Raw genomic sequence first — 22,282 nt, forward strand, 5'->3', positions numbered from 1 at the left:
CTCCCCACCTTCAGTTATCAAGTCACATGCGCAGCTTCATTTGTATTGATCAGAGACAAAAGCCAGAGCTTACCACATAGCACCAGAAGCTTTTTCAGAGTTTGGAAAATTGTCATTCACAGGAAAGTACAACTTGGGGACCCAGGGGTGCTCAATGATAAGAAGATTTGATGAATTTGTCTCAATGCTCCCTTTGTTTTGGAGGCCTCTTTTATTTGAGTTTCCCACTGCTGAAGTGGGTGCCTTCAACAGGTTGCTTGTCTCTCAACCATGAAGTTGTTAATCATCTTGGGTAATAAAGCAGAATTCTGCCCACTAAGAAATTAGTATGTAAACCAAATGCCTGTTCCAGTAAAAACTTAATTGTTCCGCCTGACTTTACAGAGAAATAATCTAATGAGAATTATTTTCAGACTTTTGAACGTCTAAAAGGTGATCATTTAATGTAATGCATAAGTTGTTTTTTCTTTTGGTAAATTAATATTAAATCTGATTGTTATCATTGCAATATGGATGCTAGTTTTTTTCATGACCATTATAATAATTTGGGCAAAACAAGTTCTCAAGTCCTTCCATCTTTCAGGTGGTTAGATAGAGTTTGCCTGGTTACATAGAAAACATCTTTTAAAAAACTGTTGTTATAGTAAATGACGTTAATCAGTTATATAACTGGTATCAAGTATAAGACAACCATACTCATGTGTTTAATAGAGTATTAGCTCTACATACAGATATTTCTCACTTCCATTTCTTTCTCTATTTATTGCCTTATCCTCTTTCACCTTCTGTGTTTCATAGACCTGTTTATCCGATCCAGAACCCGGCAGCATATGAATTAAATTTATTTGGGCGCCAAATCTAGGAACCTAAAACACATGTATAACAGTGACCAGATAGCATATGGGAGATTAAATCATTCATATTTTGTCATTTAGATACAACCGAACCCAGGTCCGGTAGAAGAACAGATGTGAATCCGTTCCTAGCTCCCCGCTCTGCGGCTGTGCCTCTCATTAACCCAGCTGGACTTGGACCTGGAGGGCCTGGGCATCTCCTTTTGAAACCCATCTCAGACGTACTGCCCACATTTACGCCTTTGCCAGTGTTACCTGACAACAGCGCTGGAGTTGTGTTGAAAGACCTTTTAAAGCAGTAGGTGATTCTCAAGCCAGAGATGACATATATAGCACTTTAAAAAAAAAACTGTGAACACTATGTGTATGTAGTTTATCACAAAGTGGCCTTTTGGAAGAAGTCATGCATTTGTTCACAGTTATACTTTATCTAAATTTAATAGCAGTATTGTCAATGCTTCTAGAAATTGCAGGTGTTAAAGGAGGAAGTGTTTGCTATATTATCTGCTTTTTTTCCCTGTCTGATTTGACCTAACTTAAGCTAGAAACATTCACTCTTTTAATTTTAATTTACAAAAATAAGAAAAATTAAAAGACGAAAACACTAGTAGCTATATATCAGCTCTTTATTTCCTTTTCAAGCTCATTTAAGCTAGAGACATGTAGTTTATCTTTTAAAGATAATCAACAGATTTACCAAAAAGAGGGAAGAAGAAAATAGTGGTGGCTTATCTGCGTAGTGCAAAAATTGATCTAAAGTATGTATTAATCATCTTTAAGAGGACGTGGAGTAGACAGGTTAAGAACAAGGCTGTCCCTGGGAGGTCACAGGTGTCCTCAGGTGGAAGGTGTATTTGGTACTATGCAGTTTCATCTCGTGTGTAGATTCATGTGATGACAGTGCAGAGACAGAGAACAGTTTTGTCAAGGACCCCTTGTGCTCCCCTTTCACAATCATAGCCACCTCCTTCCCTACCGTCTCCTTAACCTCTGGAAACCCCTCACTACACTCCTTCTCTATAGTTTTGTCATTTCAAGAGTGCCATTCGGTGGAATCCTACAGTATGTAACCTTCTGAGACTGGCTTTTTTCACTCAGCATAACTCCCTTGAGATCCTTCTAAGTCGCTGAACATATTGGAAACTTGTTCTTCTTTACTGTTGAGCACATACTGTGAACACATGGTTTAGTTTTAAGAGCTAAGGTGTCTCTTTAAAAATAGCATCTTAAAACTGTTTCTACACACCTACTCACAACTTTCATCTAAGTGTTAAATTCTACAGCTGCATTTACATAACTATAATTAGCAATATCACTAGACGTGACACCTCCTGCCTCTATCTGAGGTATTGACATGAGAGGTACGGCCACCTTGGAGTCATCCATTCTCATCCTCACAGTCACTGAGGGTAGTGAAATCACTTCAACGACACCAGCACCAGGTGTTTGGAACTTCGCGGTAAGGGAGTATTCCTTTAATTTTTTTATAAACCCCTCATAAAATTCCTGACTTGGAATTTAATTACGTCGGGACATTCATGTTTGTATTAGTTGTTGAAGTTGTACATTTAAAGACACTTCTTTGCAAATTTTGTAAATTTCGATATGCCTTTAAAATAGAAACATCTGTATAATAAGGAAAGGTGAAAACGATACTAATCCAAATATGTAAATAGGCCTGGCTCTGACCAGGGCTAAATTTGGTTGTTTGTAAATTTTGCTGTGATTAACTGTATACTTTGTACTGTATTTAGAGGATTGGAAGTCTTTATGTGTTGATGGATAAAACTTGTTTTTCTGAAACATCTAGTAACTTAGACATTGCTGCTTCAGAACATCCCCTGTCTCCTTTGCTAATTTATTTATATTGCCATTCTTTATTTAGCATACTTTAAAGGAAGTTGTCATACAAGCGCTTTATTAGAACTATCCAACTGTCTCCTGTCCGGTTTGCCCATTATTGTTTCTCTACGAAATTATTCCTCTTAGGTTTTATAAGGTCCTTTCAAAGATACTTTCACTGACCATCCTAAATTATTTGCTGCTTGCCATTGAATTTTTCTTTCAGTGTGGAGCATCCGAAATAAAAGTTTCTAAGTTAAAAAAAAAAAAAAAAAAAAGACAACATGATCCTTCATTTTGAAGAAATATAGAAAAAAATTCCCTCTTTTAATTTGAAAAGGAGATGCCTGGTGGGTATAAGTAGCATGTCATCATATTTTAAATGCCTTTTATGACATTTTCAGTATTTCCTTCCCTGCTCCAAACAGCCTATCCCCCCCATTACCCCATAGTTTAACATAAGTTGGAAAGCTGTTATGGGTGGATTGCATATCTAAACATCCCAACATGACCTTACATGGCTGCTGTTTTAAAAAGTACGTGACCTCATCCTAAAGCTGTAGTACCTAATGTTTCAGTTGTATCTTCATCGAAACTATAGCTCACTGGTGTGCACACTTAAGTGTCTGTTGATCTAAACCAAGCATAACTCATCTGCTTTTCTGAAACTAAGATGAGTCAGAGATGAAACACCTGCTCAAAGAATCTTCTTAGGAACCATACAGTGAAGAAGCTTGTATTTCTAATGTTAGCAGTTGGACATTGCTAACACTAATTTTACTGCAGTATTTTAACTACAGTAATTTTGCTGTTTACTTCTCTATAAACTTACTAAAATTTGTGGTTGAATTTTTCCATAGCTGCCGCAGTTTTTCACAGCATTCCTAATGGTTTTCAGCTGCTATATTGTAGTAGAAAATTCATCCAGTCATTGGATTTGATTTTAGTATAATACTGTATCTCATGGTTGAGTTTTTAGTTCCTGCCATTATTGAGTTGAAAGAAAAAAACAAAACCAAAACTAAGTGACAAAAACATGGGGGAAAAAGGAATGACTTTCTTAAAACCATCCAACTAAATACTAAATATCCCCCCCCATGTAAAGCCTCTAGGTTATTGTAACCTTTTAATGGGTAATTGAAAGGGGGGAAAAGTCAAAATACTTTTCCAGTCAGTAGGTGGAAAAAAAAAACTATGCTTCAGGGACAAAAGATAATAAGAATTATTGATAAAGAGCTATTATGTGTCAAACTTAAGGCATTTAAATTTGATTTTTAAGGCTAATGAAGTTTTTCATATATCAAACTATTTAAAACATCTTCCATTAACAAAAATTTATCTTTCGTTTTTTAAATATCAAGTTAAGTGTAACATTTATATATTCCTATGGAAAAATAATGGTACTTTTAATGATCTGACATTTGTGATTATTTGCCAGTCTTTACTTTTTAACTTATTAAGATTTCTCTACTTACAACTTATAATTTGTCTTTTGACTTTTAGGGAAATATCTGGTGGGATATTTACAGCCCAGCCTTAATATTGGGTCGTGTTTTATAGAGCTAAAGTCAATGCATTTCTGAATTTCTCAGGAGCACTGCAAGGCAAAAAAACGGCTCCAAATAAAAATGATATATGTAAGTTGGCAATGTCTTCATCCACAATAAAAAAAAAACTTTTTAGCAAACAGCTGCTGACTTTTTCTTTAGAAGGGGGAGAAATGACTTACACATGTTGTTTATAGCAGAAGTTGATGAACTACTGAAGCTGATATCTTCAAGTGTTCACCGGATGTCTGTTAGGATACTGTTTGAGCCTTGGAAATGTTAAGTATGAGCGATTTAATAGATGCTCAAGATTATGTGTGAAAAGGGGATCTGAGAGTTCTTAGCCAGCCCTTTTTTTTCTCCAGAGGTGATACTATGCATCATTGGGCTCTTGGTTTTTCTGCAAAATAATCAGTTATGTATTCACTTTTTCTTAGATGTGGAACTTGTATATTTTTAACTGTTCATGTGGTAGGATTGGAAGGAACATGGGTTTTAAATTTGAGAGATGGATTGGAGTACAGATTTTGAACCTTTCTGTGTGACCTTTAACAAAATTACTTTGACTATGGGACTGATTTTTCTTGTCTCTGAAATAACACACATCTATTAAACTTATGGGTTATAGGGATGAAATGACCCATTCATTCATAATATTTATTAAATGAATAAATGTACCACTTGTGGAAATGCTTTATAAAGTCTATAGTTCTACACAGATATTAGAAGTTGTGGTAATTACAGCCAAAAAGTAGATAAGAATGTCAGGGATGGGGGTGTTACTGAATCCAAGTGTTATTTCAAAAAGGTAAGGAGAGGTCAAACGCCTGAAGTTCTTGCCGCTCTGGTGGGCTGAGTTTTAAGAAGAATCAGTTGGATTTAGGAACTGGCTCAGGAAGTTGTTGGCTGTGACCTAGAGAAGTGTTGGTGGAATGGTGGGAGTAAAAAACATGTTAAGTAGGTCGAGTAGGTGCTGAGCAAGTGGTGATGGTGTTTATGGGCATCTCTTCTGAGAAGTCAGGTTGTGAAGGGGAAAGGGGACAGTAGGAGAGGAGAGTGGGGTGGAGGCACTTGCACGCTGGGAGACTTGAGCACGTGTGAATGCTTGTGCGAAGGACACATTTAGATGGAGGCTGAAGCGTGGAGAGAAGAGTTCCTGAGGGGGGAGCTGATAGAGTCTGAACACAGATGGAGGGATTGGCCTCAGGGAGGACTCCTACCAGGACGGGAGTGATGGAAGAAAGGGGACATGCGGGTAGCAAGAAAACTGCAAATTTTCTTCTGTGAGGTTGGCAAGGAGCTTTATCTCCTACAGATGAGGGAGAGGAGGGTCTGAGGCTTGAGGGATTCAGTCAAATGGGAGAGACAGACGCTTGTCCAGGTACTAGAGCAGTGCTCGTGGGCACGTACCAAGTGCCTGAGGGCCCTGACTTAGGCCTGACAGACAGATGGGGGGCGTGGTGGTTAAGCACATCTCAAAGGAAGTACCACTGGCGCACCCTAGAAGGGAGCAAGCTAGCAAAGTAAATGTCAGGTAAAAAACAGTTCTTGCTCTAACCAGTTCTAGTGGAATACAAATTATTACTAACCTGAACCTTGTTTTCCTGTCCTTGGAATTTAGGTCATGTGAATATATGATATATCTGAAAGTTTTACAGCATGTTATTATCATAATTTAATACATCCAGTAAATTATTAATCCATTATAATTACAACAATATTTGTTTTGGAGATAGAGAAAAATTTAAGAATGTTAATAAATGGATCACTTAAGGCAAATATTTGAACCCTTAGTTGGTTTTCTGCCTTGGCTATTACCGTGTGTCTGTCTTTTAGCCCTTCTCGGGTTAAGAAATTAATAATTTGCCCTATAACGATGTTATGACCGTGATCATTTTCAGCTGTGAGTTTATTTTACAAGAGTACTCTCCTTTTCACCTCAAATATTCTTAGGCTTCAGTGAACTATTTCTGACCCTCAAAAATTAAATCTCAGTGATTGAAAATATTTGTGAACTTAATGTAACTTAGGAGCTGGGTAAAGTTTTCTAGATATACTGGGACTGTTAAGAATGTAAGATACATTATTCTACTTTGTAAAATATAATGCACTTTAGATGTTGAAAGACATTATATTGTGAGGAGGTTTCCTCCAGCAATGGTGAATCAGTCTCAAGCCCTTATGGACCCATGGGTTAATGGGTGTGTATTTAAAGTGCATAGATTTCCCAGAGGGCAAGGGCAACCCCAGGTGGTGAAGGGAATCATGATTTCATTTAAAGAAAAGAGTTGGAAAGAAAGCAACGTAAGTTTGCTCAGGTTTCCTAGCAGCTCCTTCCGTTTAGCTGTATTTAAAGAACCACGGTGTTATATGGGAGCCAACACATTAGTCCCTTTATAAAAGGGATTTTCAGGCACTCTCCTCAAATAAAAAGGGAATGATGGTAATAAAGTTACAAGTTGTAGACTAATGAGGTAATTTTTTATTTTTGAAAACTTATATGGAATGCACAGTCTTTGGAAAATTTTGGAATCATTTCAAAGTCATCTCTCTAAGGCATTTGCAGGGCCTCATGCAAATTTACTACTAGAGTAGCCTGAATATAGGCGTTCAAACTGTGTTGCTTCCTTTAGGACTGCACTTGCCAACTGTAGCTCCTGTGTTGAAACATATTGATGATGGTAAACATCAATTCTCCACAAAATTGCTACTTGAGATATTAATACTTCCATTTTTATGAGTCTTTGCACTGTTATTTTTTTCCCTTCAGACATTAGTTTTAGCGGGTGAAAAGTATTTACCCCTGCCACCATCCTTTAATTTGTGTGTGTGTATATGTGAAACGTTCTAAACATTTAAGAATAGACAATAAGGATATTATGAGGGACCTCCAGCCAGGGCAGTGTGAAGAGGTCAGTCAATCCTCCCTGCAAAAAACAAGTATAAAACTAAAATGGTCAGGGCTTCCCTGGTGGCGCAGTGGTTGAGAGTCCGCCTGCCGATGCAGGGGACACGGATTCGTGCCCCGGTCCGGGAAGATCTCACATGCCGCGGAGAGGCTAGGCCCGTGAGCCATGGCCGCTGAGCCTGCGCGTCCGCAACGGGAGAGGCCACAACGGTGAGAGGCCCGGGTACCGCAAAAAAAAAAAAAAAAAACAAAAATGGTCAAAAACAACCATTTGGGGGCTCTGGTAATTGACCAATGTTATGCCCTTCCTTGGCTTATGCACACCTACTTGCACTGTTGACCAGTCAGTGCCTCAAGATAGAGAGAGAGAGAGAGAGAGCACGCTAACCTTTGGTGAGAGCCTACTGTGTCTTGACACCTGCTAGCTGCTTTATGAATATTGTCTCCGTTACAACACCATGATACATTTTTGCTCCAATTTTATAGCTGACAACCTGAAGCCCAGCAAGGTTAAAAACTTGCTTAGGGTCCTGTATTTGTCAGGCTTCTCCAGAGAAACAGAACCTATTATATATATAGTTTTTAACGTCTTTATTGGAGTATAATTGCTTTACAATGTCGTGTTAGTTTCTTCTGTATAACAAAGTGAATCAGCTATACGTATACATATATCCCCATAAGCGTCTCCGAGAACCAGTATTTTTAAAGGTCATTATATGTTTAACATAAGCATGACAATGAAGGCAGAAACCTTGAAGGATGGGATTAAGTCATCTAAATACATAAAAATGAAAACTGTGTGTTTCCAAAAATGTTGTGAACAAAATTAAAAGGCAAAAGACAAACTGAGGAAACTATTTGCAACATAAATGGCAATGGAGAAATATCCTCACTATGGAAATAAAGGTGGGAAAAGAAAGAGAAATTGAGCATGAAATTGATGCTCCTAAGGGTTCTAGCAGAGGTTGCTGCTTGTCCTCTGATGTCCATTCTCTGCTTTCAGAGTAAGTGAACTCCAGATTTTTAGGTAAGTAGGTTCATGATCTCTCAGAACATAGACTACATCTCCCAGCATCCCTTGCAGCTAGGTGTAGCTGTCAATTTCTATCCTGCCTCCTGAATTGTGGGTGTGGTTGTGGTGTGCCATTTTGGACTAGGTAGAGGAAGGTCTAGAGACTGCCAAGCAACAAGATGGAAGGAGCTTGAATCTCTGGTACCTTAAAGAGACAGCTGCCATACTAGTTAGCCCTAACCACCAACCAACAGAACGTAGTGTGAGAACATACATCATTTCGCCATCAAACATAACTGTTGAGCTATATTACTATTAAAAGAAGAAACCACAAACCACCACTCTTCAAAACCCCAAACCAAAAACCACATGAAAAAGAAAGGCTGGATCTAACTTTGGGGGACTCTGGTTATCAGGGAGGAAGAGAAACAGTGGGGGATGGGGGAGGGGCTGGAGAAAATGTAGTCAGACACATGGGGAAAAACAAGGTAACAGTCATGGACACAAGAGCGAAGATGAGTCATCAATGGTCAAACACTTCAAAGAGACAAAGGAACAGTTAGAATGGAGTAAAGGGCATTGTATTTGGCCATGAGATCACTAGGAAACTTAGGGAGCACCATCTTGGGTGACTGGTGGGGACATCGTGAGATTTCAGAGGGTTAAAGCGGGACTAGGTGGTAACTGACACATACACACTGAGAGGCCTGATGGAGGGAGGAGGACAGTGGAAGCCGCTAGGGCATCAGGACAACAATTTCCCGCCTTCTAGGGTGTGAGGACCTGTGCAGTGGAGCTTCTGCCTGATACCGTTCTTCGGCGTTGGCTGCCATTTTAGTTTTCGGATTGCTTTGGGCCAAGTTTGGACAATATAAGAAGTGAAAATCTTTATTAGTACTGAGGAAGTAGAAAGAGAAGGTAATGATGGAAGGGCGTCCAGGGAGTTCTGGAGTGTTCCTGAGGAGCTAAGACGAAGGGCGGGAACCAGCCTTGTAAATCAGGGGGTAGCAAGGCTTGGCCAGCTGGAGGCAATGAGGGCTCCAGAACCAGATAGGCTCGGTTTGGGCTTCAATCTGGACTGTTTATTGTCGGTGTGGCTCTGATCTCTCTGGGTCTGTTTCTTCCTCTGCCAAATGGAGAGTTTCCTCTTTGACAGAGTTATTGTGGGGGGTCAAAGGAGAGAGTGTGTGTAGACACCAGCACAACCGTAGACAGTTCATAGTCCCCTTCCGCGTTTTGCATTCACTCCTAGAAAGGCACTACAATGTAGTTATTTTTGGACAGTGAAAAAATTTAATATTAATCGTCAAAAATTTAATATTAATCGTCAAAATCTATCATTAAAGATCGAATTTTGTGAATTTTCCCATCAATTTGAAGCATTACCTTTTTTAAAAAAAATAGCCCATCTGTCTTCCAACCCACGGCATTGTGAGCAAACAGTTTCATCGGAGCCAGGAAAGTCCCATTCAGCCGGTGATAACCTCTTACATTTGTACTGCAATTTCGCTTTGCCCAGTGGCAGTATCATAGCCAACGAGGTGTACTGGAGGCGCGATTACTGCTGATTGAAAACTTTTCCCTCTACTACAGTTTACACGTCGTAGGTCGTTCTTTAGTTGTGTTGTATTTGATTCTGATGCTGGGAGAAGAGGCAGAGGTTGAGATCCTTATTTTGCAACTAAAAAACAAAAAACAAACAAAAAACACTTAGGAAGGGAAGTGCTGAGAAACTAACCAGACTCACTTGGTAGTTCATGCTCACAAATCGCATTTTCTTTTTTAAAACAGAGTTGCTAAATCGGGAATGCGATTAAAACGTGCATTTTGATGTTAGGACAGTTGACAAAGCCTCTCACCCAGTCTTCGTGGAGAAGTTGGGGAAATGTGATCTGAGTGGAGTGGGTGGCACCCTGAATTAGACAATCAGCAGTGGCCCCAAAATGTTGAAGAAAGAAGTGGATCAGTGCCAACCTGGACCAAGTGCTTCACTCCAGCGCCTGTCCAAGTAAATTTTTTATTGATAACTCTGATAAAGTCACAGAAGTCAAAGTCAACATATCTGTAGTTGTTAAAGCTGGGAGTGATACTTAATACTTTAGATAGGAGAATTCATCTTGAAAAAGATCTTGTGCAATGAACAGAAATTTAATAGGGATGCATGCAAAACCTGTTCTCCCTTCAAAAGAATTTGCAACCCAACCGTGGGATGGAGGAGATGGTGTTAAGCAGCCTGTGGACTCCAAGTTGCTTCATTGGTGCAAGTTCAGTGCAGACCAAGAACTGATGCAGCGCAGGGAGGAGGAGACAGACCAGGCTGCCGCAGGGTCACGAGACACAAGGGTCACGTGACACCGGCGGGGCAGGGTTGGGGTTGGCGTTGTTCAACCTGGGGAAGAGGATACCAGCCGGATCAAGGGGTAGAACTGTTTTCACGAAGAGGCAGTTGGTTGTGTAGAAGAGGGAGTAGCCCGTGGCTGCTGAGGGGAGAATTAGAATCCATGGAAGGTAGTTCCACATAGGGAAGCAGATTTGGATTCAATACACGACAGAACTTTTCCAGCAATTTGACCTGCTCAACAGTGAGTGGGGCTGTTTCGTCCATGGAAGTGGATAATTTACCAGTTATTAAAGATATTTGGGACAGGAGTGTATAGGGGTGGGAATTTAGACACAGTGACAATCACGGGGATAACTAACTTTTATTTCATTCCCACAGCTACCCTGAGAGGTAAATAGTATCTCCATTTTGCAGGTGAGGAAACTGAGATGCCTAGAGGTTAAGTGACTTGTCCAAGGTCACCCAACAGGTAAGTGGCAAAATCAAGACTCAGAATTTTATTGGAACTCTTATTCTCTCCCCTCTTCCAACCCTACAGTTTTAAGGTGGGAGCAATCTCTGGTCCAAGATGGGTCTCGGACAGTTTTGCTTTCAAGGCTGTCCATTTGCTCATGTAGAGAACAGTCATACTGATTTCCTCTCCCTCCTTATCCTTCAGAAGGGTTGATAGTATAAGTGAAGTAATGGACTAAGTCATTTAAAACTCTTCCTAGGAACTTCCCTGATGGCACAGTGGTTAAGACTGTGCTCCCCAATGCAGGGGGCCTGGGTTCGATCCCCAGTTGGGGAACTAGATCCCACATGCATGCCACAACTAAGAGTGCCTATGCTACAACTAAGGAGCCCACGAGCTGCAACTAAGACCCGGCACAACCAAATTAATAAATAAATATTTTTTTAAAACCCCAAAAAACAACAAAAAAAAACCCCTCTTCTTTACCCCACCAAAGAGCTCTATAAAAATAGAGTATATTATTAAATTAAATTAACCTCATATTTTGAATAGGTACAAAATATGGTACATGGTACACAATTCAAATTATAGTAAAAGGTGAGCAGGGAAGGGCTAATTCTCCTCTCACATCTCTTCCCCAGCCGCCTACCCAATTTCCTTCCTAGGAGTCAAACAATGCTAACAGCTTCTCCTGTATCCTTCTGGAGAGGTCTTCTCTATACACATGCAAGCAAGAACTTGTGTATATACATTATTCTCACACGCTGGCATGCTTTACACACAGTTCTACAACTTACTGTTACACTTATTAATGTACTAGTTTGATCGATGTGAAATTGCCGATCTTCTACAATTTTGACCTACAAAATTTATTGCAAGTCTTTCAATACCAGCCCATAAGGAACTCCTTCAGTCTTTTTCTTTTTTAAAATAAAGTGTAACATACATAAGACTTCACAAATCTTAAGTGTACACACCCCTGTGGAACCAGCATCCAGCTGAATAATTAGAATATTACCAGCACCCAGAAGGTCCTTTGTGCCCCCTCCCAGTCACTGCCTCATTTTGACTTCTATATCAAAGGTGTCATCCAGTATGTACTCTTATACGTCCACTGTTTTGTATTGGTTGCACAATAGTCTATTTTTGGAAGTCCCTTACTTTAACCCTATCGATGCCTCATTGATGGATGATAAGGTTCTTTATACTCTTTTTGCTATTCCAAGCAATGGGAGCAAGGAATAACCTTGTAAATATAATATATTTTAAAAATATTTTATTATGGGAAATGTACAACACATATAAAGTAAATAGAATAGTATAATGGACACTCAGCTTCAACAACTATCAACAGTTTGCCTTTCTCGTCGAATGTATTTTCATAAGTAGGATTTCGTTTACTTACCAAAAAAAAAAATGCCCTTTAAGAAGGCTAAATATGCAGACTTTGGAGGCTCAGCAGAATCAGTAAATAGCTGTGTGACCATGGGGAAGTTACCTAACCTCTCTTAACCCCCTCCAATACAATGCAGGTAATAATTCCTACTGCACAGAGTTATCATGAGGAGAAAGGACCTCACCATGCTTTCCCAGCTGGAGGTAGGGCTGTGTTGTGGAGCCCAAGGGAAGGTGCAGGTGGGGAAGCAGGGGCCTGGATTACTGCCAATCCATTTTCATCTTTTAAAGAATAGTGTCTTTGGTAAGATTTCATTCGATAAAAAGGGATCTAATGCTTTAAAAAAAGGAAAAGAAAGAAAGAAAAAGAAATAGTGTGAAACCACCAATACAACAAATATAAAGGACTTACCAAAGAGCTTTTGTTATTATTATTTATCCATCATTCTGGTTTCCCTGACTGTCCTTTTGTCTTTTCAAACCACCTTGTTACTTGTTAAAATCACTTTCAAGCCAAGGGACATTTTTTTTTTCAATTAAAAATGTTTGTCCAGCTTTATTGAGATATCATTGACATATAACATTGTGTAAGTTTAAGGTGTACAACATGTTGATTCGGTCCATGGACAATTCTTAAAGCAAGAACAGGCCCCCCGAGAATCAGGGCCTGAGGGCGGGCCTGGGAGAGTGTCCTCCCCAAGGTTTGCATTGCACAAGCTGACGTCCTGAATAAGTGTCAGCCAATTTCCATCCTCCTCCTCTTTCCCATCCCCTCAAGGCTCCCCACCCCTTCTTCTGGAAAATCGTGAGCCTCCTGCCGCTTACCCCAAGCCTCTGCTTCATTGGGTCTGGTTTCCCAATAAATCAAAAGACTCTAGTCCCTGTCGCTGTGTTTGTCATGAGTTCAAGTTCTTCCTCTCCCAGAGGGGAATAACTTTCATGGGTGTCCTAATGCCCCGACCAAGTGCAGATGCTCTGGATCCCCACCCCCGCCTCAGCCACGACCGCCCAGCCTGGGGACCTCCTCCCCGGGTGGGAAGTAAAGGGTCAACGGGTCCTCCCAGCCGCCCCATCCCCCCGCACCCCACCCTCCTGCACTTGCCCGCCAATCGCCTCCCGTAGAGATGCTGGGAGCCCGAGTGTGGCCGCGCTGCCGCCCGGGAAAGGGCTCTCCTCCCAGCACTGAGCACTTGGTCCTGGCAGACGCCCCAAGATTGTCGTGAGGCGTCTAGCCAGTTGGTGAGTGCTGTAATCTGAACCAGCTGTGTCCAGACTGAGGCCCCATTTGCATTGTTTAACATACTTAGAAAATGAAGTGTTCATTTTTAACATTCCTCCTCCAATTGGTTTAATGCTGAATTACTGAAGAGGGCTAAGCAAAACCAGGTGCTTTCTCTGTCAGCTCTCCAGTGGCTCGGAGGACCCAGGCTCTCCCCTTGTCCTCTCCTCGCCTCGCTCGTCCCCCCTGGAATAAAAGTATCGGCGAGCCCCACAGGCCCGGAGGAGGCCGAAGTTCAGGAACTGCTCCGAGGGTCCCGCGCTGAGAGCTCTCCATCTTTTCCCCCTTGCTTCTCCTGCCCACGCATCTTGGACATGCCAGGATTTAAAAGGTACGTTCTCTGCTCCGGACTTTTTCCTCCAGGGTCTGGAAACCTTACTGAAAACCCGATGGGTGGAAAATGGCTATGGCCGTGATTCAGGCTGTGTCAGGATGTTGGAAAAGGCATTAGCTAGTGATGCAATGATATTGTTAATTGTAAAAAGCTGCGCCTCTGTAATTTCCATCTTGAAGCCTTCTTTTGGGAGTGGGTATTTTATAAGACAGTTTCAGAAGCCAGCATCCGACAGAGGTCGACAAAAATCTCAGAGCCTGATTCTTTCTTTCTTTTCTGAAAGGGCAGCAAATTTGTGTGCCGTTTAAATTATTTTTTAAGTTTTTTTTTTTTTTTTAATTTGAGAGATCAATTACTAGTTCACTAGCAATTATTTTGCTGCATCGGCTGTTGGACAAGCGAACGGGCTAGCTGCACATCCCGGGGCTGGATTTGCTCTATGTCTGTGTGGGACTCTCAAAGGGCATGCGACCCAGAAGTCTCGAGCCAATGAAAAGTGGGGACTGCAGACAGAAATGCATGTAAGCAAACATTTTGATATTCCTTAAGGAAATTGAAGTTCCGGTCAAGTGATCGTTAAAGCTTAAAGAATTTTATCTAGATTACATCTGCAGTTTTTATCCAGCGCACTCTTGAAAACGTAGCTGCTTTAGACAAAGTGTGTGTGTGTGCGTGCGTGCGTGCGTGCGTGCGTGTGTGTGTGTCTGTGTGTGTGTGTGCGTGTGTGTGCTGAAAACGAAGCTGTAACCCTGTCATCCTGGATCGGGGACCAGCACTTCTTGAACAGACAGCCCTGAGATTCAGTTGGTCCCCCACCTCCATCCCCACGCCCACCCCCGCCCAGCTTTCCTCCCCTTGAGGATGGAGCCCAAAATAGGTGGACCCACCTGCTTTTGAAAGTTCCTGGGACCAGTTATGAACATCAAAGGATCCCCCAAATTCTTATAGTTAATTAATTTTGGAGTTTTCTAGAGTTTTTCATGACAAAGTGCAGCTATGGGTGACGCTGTGAGAGCAGCAATGCTTGGATGTTATGTCATTTTCGGGAAACCATCTCAGTTAAGCCTGGAGCTTACTTGGCCCCCAGGCCCCAGCTGTGGCCCTTGCAGGAGGCCGGGCTTGAGATGGGCTTTCTCAGAGGAGACCTGTCCCTAGCCAAAGAGGATTGCCCTCTAGCCAAAGGGAGTAGGGGAGGTGGGGTAGGGGGAGAAATGGGTTAGCATGCCTTTTCCACTAGGTCTTGAAGTCCACTGCGTTGTCAGCCTGTCCTGTCTCCAACAAAAATGAGACAGAGTTTTATAACCAACCGAAAGGAAACTTCATGTGAAGAAACAGGAAAACGTTGAAATTCATAATATACAGCCTGGAAAATAAATTTGTTATTGTTCTTTCATTCCTTCCAGATATAAATCTGGCTGTTGTGAATATCAAAAAGCCCTGGGATTTGGCTCTGCACTTTATAAGGTCAGAGCTGTCTCCAGTGTTCTAGAATCTGGCTCACACAGGCACTCAGATGAAAGGAAAACTTGTGGGCTTCCAGGGTCTTTATTCTTTGGATTGAGGACTAGATGAAGGAAGTGGGCTTGCCTCTCCCAACACCACATTAGAGTCCTGTTTCCTCTGGATGTCACCTTAATTCTGGGGCCCTCCAAGTACCCCAGCGGTCGCTGATTCATATGAGCCTTCTGTCATGGATTGAGTGAGTTTTGCAGTCTATTGAACGCTCTTTTTCTGAAGGGAGGGATTGTCAAGTGAAGGTATACATTGACAGTAACAGGTCACTAAATCCAACCAGGTGCCAGGTCCACTGAATTACTGAAGAAGCCTTGGAGATCACCTCCTCCGGGAAGTCTTCCCTGACCTTCCATTCCCTACCCACAGCCTGGCTCTCCTGGCACTCAGTGGGCATTTCTATCAGTGCCCTAACCAAAGGGTATAGACATTGTTGGTTCACGTGGCTGCCCCACCAGCTCTCCAGGGCAGCATCTGGGTCATAGTTTTGTAGTTTCTTCTGCCTACCTAGGGTCCCTGCTCACAGCTAGTAACTACTCAGATAAACCCCTGTTGAACTCAATGCTAACAGCACCAAATAAAGCTCTGTATTTGCATAGATTTTTTAACCACCTTAACAATTTTCAAGTGTCCAGTTCGTAGTGTTAAGTACGTTCACAGTGTTGCTCAGTCAACCTCCAGAACTCTTTTCTTCTTGAAAAATTGAAATTTTATACCCATAAACACCTCCCTAATCCCTCCTCCTGCCCCTGACACCCACCATTCTGCTTTCTGTCTATAATTTTGATTGCTGTCAGTCCTTCATATAAGTGGAATCAAACAGTATCTGTCTTTTTGTGGCTGGCTTATTTCACTTAGCATAATGTCCTCAGGGTTCATCCATGTTGTAGCACTTGTCAGAGTTTCTTTCCTTTTTAAGGCTGAATAGTATTCCGTTGCATGTATATAACACATTGTTTATTCATTTGTTGATGGACACTTGGGTTGCTTCCACCCTTTGGCTGTTGTGAATAATGCTGCTGTGAGCATGGGTGTACAAATATCTCTTTGAGACCTTGTTTTCAATTCTTTTGTATATATACCTAGAAGTGGGATTGCTGGATCATATGGTAGTTCCATTTTAAATTTTTTGAGGAACCTCCAGACTGTTTTCCATAGTGGCTGCACCCACGTACATTCCCACCAACAGTGCACAAGGGTTCCAGTTTCTCCACACCCTCACCAGCTTTTGGCTTTTTTGGTTGTAGCCATCCTGTTGGATGTGAGGTGGTATTGATTTTTTATCTTTAAAGCTAATTGGCGACCACGATTTTGTTGGATAGCAGCTTGTGAATGATGAAGAGTAGAAATCGCAGGTTCAGGGCTTGGTGGCTTATGCAGAAACACAGTTTATTGACACCTCCTCCTAAGTGTCAGCTATGCTCCTTCTTGGGGCTGCCCAGGTCCCCGCGTCCTCTCCCCCATCAGGGTCTGTGTGAGGCGCACTCTGGGAGCACCTGCGTTCCTTCCCCCTGCCACCTCTGTTCCGTGGAGCTCACGTGCTTCACGTTTGTACTTTCCTTTCCTCTCATCATCCGAGGGCACGACGGCTTCTTCACACTGTGGTCATTTCAGAATGAAGACATTCAAAACTCAGGCGGGTCCCCTGTGTCAGGAGTAAAGGCCAAGCAGCTGGTGAATACATTGTTAATACCATGGCGGGGGGCGTTAGATTTGTTCTTTGGGGCAGCAAGACCCTTTATTTATAAAAATGCCACCGAACACATTATCCCAACATATGAAACCAGTGGAGGGGGCACGGTTCTGTTTGGGGTGGTTGGGGCATCTGGAGTTTCCCCGGCCTCTCTGGAGCATCGCCCCCCATCCCCCTGCCCAGAGACAAGCACAAGGTGAAGTCATCATTGTAAACACACAGGCAGCGCGAGAGGCACGTGTTACCCCAGACCTGGGTCCCGGGAGGATCCTGAGCGTTTATATTGACTTCTTGCTCTTCCACAGGATACTCACTGTGACCGTTCTGGCTCTCTGTCTTCCAAGTCCTGGGAATGCACAGGTAAGACTTTTATTTTGTTACTTATCAGGAAGTGTGTTAAAAACCAGGGCGAGGGTGTCCGGCCACGCATTGTGTTGTTTACCTAAACCGAGCTCTTCATTGTACAGAGATTAAAGCTGGGGCTCAGGGAAGTTGAGACTTGCCCCCAGTGACATAGTATATAAGTGGCAGGGCTGGACCTCGGTGTCCTGGTTCCCAATCCAAGACTCTTATAATCAGATCATGCTGCCTCATTTCTGTCCCTTTGCTGGGGCTGGGGGTCTTGACTTAGTGTAAGTGTTAAAAAGTCAAGCGTGTTCTAGTGTTTCTGGGCAGTGGTGCCCCTTGGGTGCCTGCGTGTGGCCCACGTGGGTGTGTGTGGCCGACCCGCAGTTGTGAGGCAACTCAGCGCCCAACCTGTGAGGACCCACCTCTGGCCCGGACCCCTGGGAGGAGTGTGTAGGGGGAGCTTGGGCTCCTGGGTGGCTGTGCAGAGAAGCCTGCACCATCCCTGACTTTACAAAGTGACAGTTGTGTCAGCCCTTGAGAAATGTGGACAGATCCCTCCTGAGGAGCTCAGGGCAGCCCCTCTGCATCTCTAGCTCAGAAATGAGAGAAGCCCCACCTCTGAGCAGGGCTGAGGGGCCATGTAGTCAAATGGAAATGCACTCATTTGCATGAACGTATAGAAGACATTACAAAGTCACCAACACAGCCTCTCTAACAGTGGGTTACAGCTCAACAGTTCAGAGCCCTGAAATGGAACCAACAAAAATCTCACTAAGTAGACTGATGGTCTCCCAGACTTTCAGGGTACAGGAGGGAAATCTTAGAATTTCAATTCATATTTATTTTGATCACACCCTTTAAATGTTTTTTCCCTTCATATTAAGAATTTTGAAATATATTTCATTGGAGGTGGAAAGAATCTTGGGAAGAGTACCAAAGACTTTTAGACCTTGGAAGGACCTTGGCGTCCTCTGATCTAGCTCTGTGGTGACAGTTAACATCTAGATCCAGAGACGGCGCGGGTTATAGTATAGTGTTTATTGCACTATGGGCACTTTACATGCACTAACGATTTAATCCTTACGACCACTCAGAAGTAAGTAGTATCCTCTCCATTTTACAGATGAGGAAACTGAGGCATAGAAAAGTTATGCAGTGAATAGGGGCTAGAGTGAGAATTTGAAGCCAGGCAGTGGGCTTGAACCCACACCTGCACTTAGTTGGTGAGCCAGGGCTGCAACTCGAGTCTCTTGGTTTCCTGAACTTTATGGCACCACCTCCTGGCTCATCCGCTCCATTTCTTTGGCCCGAAGGCCCTAAGGTGTCTGAACCCACTCCCAGGAATGCAGGCTAAATCTATCATCTCCACAAACCAGCGCATAGCTCAGGGAAGTTGAACCCCATAAACCGTAGGGAAGGCCAGGGAAGGGACCCCCACGGGCAAAACCACACCTCCTTGACTTATTCCTATAACATGTCAGCTCTAGGGGTGATTGCTGATCCCATGAGATTTTTCTAAATGCATGAAGTTGTAACTCAAGTTGTAAGTGAAGCCTGCAGCCCTCAGGGACTTTTGAGACCTGGCGGTCTCTGGAAGCATCTCATCTTTGTGTAATTGTCTTCCTGAGGTTAAAATGGAAGAATTTCCCCAATTCTATTTTTCTTAAAAAACTGACTACATCACTGTGCGGATTTATTTTACACACAGACCTCGTAATCGGGTCGAGGATTTCGTAGGGGGCGCTGCAAAGGGGTTAAATAGCACCCAAAGAAGGAGAGTGGTTGCCCTTAAAAGCAGTCCTATCCTCTCTCAGAAAGGGCTGAGCACAGGGCAAGCCTCACTGGGCAGATCAGATGCGATTAGTATTGCTCTTCATGACCAGAGCAGGGAGAAGTCCCCATAACCATCTGCTAAAAATGGGCGTTCTGAAGCGATGATGCAGGGGCTTAAAAAGTAATGCTAAAGTGTAAAATGATTGTAAGAAAATACCCAAAAAAGGGACAAATAGAGGTTATAACACAGATGTTGGTATTATAAATGCCCTGTTTCTTTACCCATTTTCCATGCCTCCTGTGATGCAGTTAGAATACTTTTATAGTGAAAGAAAAAAAAAAAAAAGGTAAGTAAGCAGAATGACCTCTCCTGTTTCTCTCTCTCCCTTCCTGCAGCAACAATGCACTAACGGCTTTGACCTGGACCGCTCATCAGGACAGTGTTTAGGTAGGAGGCCACTGAAGATCCTTCTCTGGGTGGGGTGCAGGGACAGCCCAATCACAGGACCATTTCTGTCTCAGCCGTCACTCAGTATTGTCAAATCTGTATCAGCCTTGCCCACGGAAGAAAACAGTGCCACGGGATGGTTGAAATCAACGACACCCTTCCATTGATCACCTTCTTTGTGCCTGGCACTGGGTAAGCCCTGCGACAGGGCAAAGATGAGGAAGAATTTATCCCCAGCCTCAGGGAGCTCTCCATCTGTATCAGTTCCCTAGGGCTGCCTTTACAAACGGCCACAAGCCTTAGTGGCTTAAACAACACAAACATGTGATCTCACAGGCGCACAGGTCAAAAGCCCGATGGGAGTCCTACCAGGCTAACCTTGAGGTGATGGCAGGGCGGGGTTCTTTTCTGGAGGCTTGAGGGAAGAATCCACTTTCTTGCTCATGCATATTTTGGCAGAATTCAGTTTCTGTTTTTTAAAAATTGAGGTGTAATTGACATACAGCATTGTGTAAGTTTAAGGTGTGCGATGTGTTGACTTGATGCACTTGTGTATTACAATGTGATGACCCCCGTAGCTTAGCTCACGCCTCCCTCACATCACACAATGACCATTTCTTTTTTGTGACGAGAACATTCAGGATTTACTCTCTTAGCATTTTTCAAGTGTGCAATACGGCGTTTTTCATTACAATCGCAATACTGTGCGTTATTTCCTTCCAGTTAGAAGTTATCTTCTAACTGGAAGTTTGTACCCTTACATCTCCCCATTTCCCCCACCCCCCAGCCCCTGAATACCACCATTCTATTCTCTATTTCTGTAAGTTTGGCTTTTTGGATTCCACACATAAGTGACATCATGTAGCGTTTGTCTTTCACGTAGCATAATGCCCTCAAGGTCCTTCCATGTTGCTGCAAATGGCAGGTTTTCCTTCTTTCTCATGGCTGAGTAATATTCATATATTATTATTACATTATTCATATGATGATAATATTCATAATATCACATCTATCCATCCATCCATCCCAAACCTTTATCCGCTGATGCACTTTTAGGTTGTTTCCATATTTTGGCTGTTGTGAATAGTGCTTCAATCAGCATGGCAGTACAGATATCCCTTCAAGATCCTGTTTTCATTTCCTTTGGATATATACCCAGAAGTGGAATTGCTGGATCATATGGTATTTCTAGATTTAATTTTTGGAGGGACCTCCACACTGTCTTCCATAGTGGCTGCATGGATTTACATTCCCACGGAATTCAGTTTCTTGTGGTTGTAGGACTGAGGCCCCTGGTTCCTTGCTGGCTGTCGGCTGAAGGCCTTTCGCAGTTTCTAGAGGCCACCCTCTTCCTTGGCTCGTGGCCCCCTCCTCCATCTTCAAAGCCAGCAAGTTAAGTCCCTCACATGTTTCTGTTGCCTCATTTCTCTGACCAGTCCTTCTGCCTCTTCTTCTACTTCTAAGGATTTGTGTGATTTCACCGGGCCCACTCAGATAATCCTAGAGAATTCCCCCATCTCAAGCTCTTCTTTTTTTTTTTTAAGCTTATTATTTTTAAGAGAACCCTTTTTTAAAAAATTTTATTTATATTTGGCTGTGTTGGGTCTTTGTTGCAGCCCACCAGCTTTCTCTAGTTGTGGCTACTCTTTGTTGCAGTGCACGGGCTTCTCACTGCTGTGGCTTCTCGTTGCGGAGCACGGGCTCTAGGCGCGCGGGCTTTAGTAGATGTGGCATGCAGGCTCATAGTGTGGCTCACGGGCTCTAGAGCACAGGCTCTGTAGTTGTGACGCACGGGCTTAGTTGCTCCATGGCAGGTGGGATCTTCCCGGACCAGGGCTCGAACCCGTGTCCCCTGCATTGGCAGGCGGATTCTTAACCACTGTGCCACCAGGGAAGTCCCCATCTCAAGGTCTTCTGATTAGCAACTTTAATTCCATTCCATCCATACCTAATTCCCCTTTGCCTTGTAACCTAATGTAGCCACAGATTCCAAGGAAGAGGACAGACATTTTGGGGCTGTTCTCCTAGCGCTCCATCTAGTGGGAGAGGTAGGTCTAGATGGAGTAAACTGTACAGGGTAGAATAAAGTCACTGTCAAGATGAGGTAAAAGCAATCAGTCCTGCAGAAGTAGGGGAGAGAGTGATGCCTTACGTCTGAGGTCAATAAAGAAAGCCTTCACGGAGGTCACATCTGAATTGGGTATTGAAGGATGAATAGGATCCTGAGAAATAACATCCCAGGTAGTAGGAACAGCATAAGCAAAGACCAGGGCATTGAAAAGACATTCAGAGTATAGACTAGTTTGTTGTGGATGGAGCATAGGGTATAGAAAAGGAATAAGGCTCTCCCCTCGGGGATATATTTACCTTTTTAATGATGTTTGATTTAGGCCAAATCATTTGTAGTCTCTGAGCTTAGTTAGCGTTGAAAAGAATGACGGGTGGTGGGGAAGAAGTCTTGCCTTGGAAGCTCTAGGCTCATACTCTGACTTAAGGCGAAGGGGGTTGAGAGTGTACCGAGGATGCAGAGAGGGACGGCAGC

General features: G+C 42.9%; 2 protein-coding genes across 7 annotated transcripts in view; both read left to right on the top strand.

Annotated features, from left to right (window-relative positions):
- Positions 1–4,622, top strand: part of TRIP11 (thyroid hormone receptor interactor 11) — a 64,203-nt gene extending 59,581 nt beyond the window's left edge. For 2 of the 4 annotated variants that reach the window (XM_024736304.1, XM_024736305.1), the window contains exon 22: positions 936–4,622. In XM_024736304.1, coding sequence (XP_024592072.1) covers positions 936–1,156 — 221 coding nt within the window. In that variant the 3' untranslated portion in view covers positions 1,157–4,622. The remainder of the gene's footprint in view (positions 1–935) is intronic. The other 2 variants (XM_024736303.1, XM_024736306.1) reach the window with 1 other exon arrangement.
- Positions 4,623–13,433: 8,811 nt separating this feature from the next.
- The window catches only part of FBLN5 (fibulin 5), an 81,122-nt gene continuing 72,273 nt past the window's right edge, over positions 13,434–22,282 (top strand). The window contains exons 1-4 of one of the 3 annotated variants that reach the window (XM_024736352.1): positions 13,524–13,592; positions 13,756–13,963; positions 17,477–17,531; positions 19,689–19,740. In XM_024736352.1, the coding sequence (XP_024592120.1) occupies positions 13,947–13,963; positions 17,477–17,531; positions 19,689–19,740 (124 nt within the window). In that variant the 5' untranslated portion in view covers positions 13,524–13,592; positions 13,756–13,946. Of the gene's footprint in view, positions 13,964–14,149; positions 14,488–17,476; positions 17,532–19,688; positions 19,741–22,282 lie in introns of those variants that run through there. The other 2 variants (XM_024736351.1, XM_024736350.1) reach the window with 2 other exon arrangements.

This window comes from Neophocaena asiaeorientalis, unplaced genomic scaffold (assembly GCF_003031525.2).
Source record: "Neophocaena asiaeorientalis asiaeorientalis breed wild unplaced genomic scaffold, Neophocaena_asiaeorientalis_V1.1 scaffold152, whole genome shotgun sequence".
NCBI lineage: Eukaryota > Metazoa > Chordata > Mammalia > Artiodactyla > Phocoenidae > Neophocaena > Neophocaena asiaeorientalis.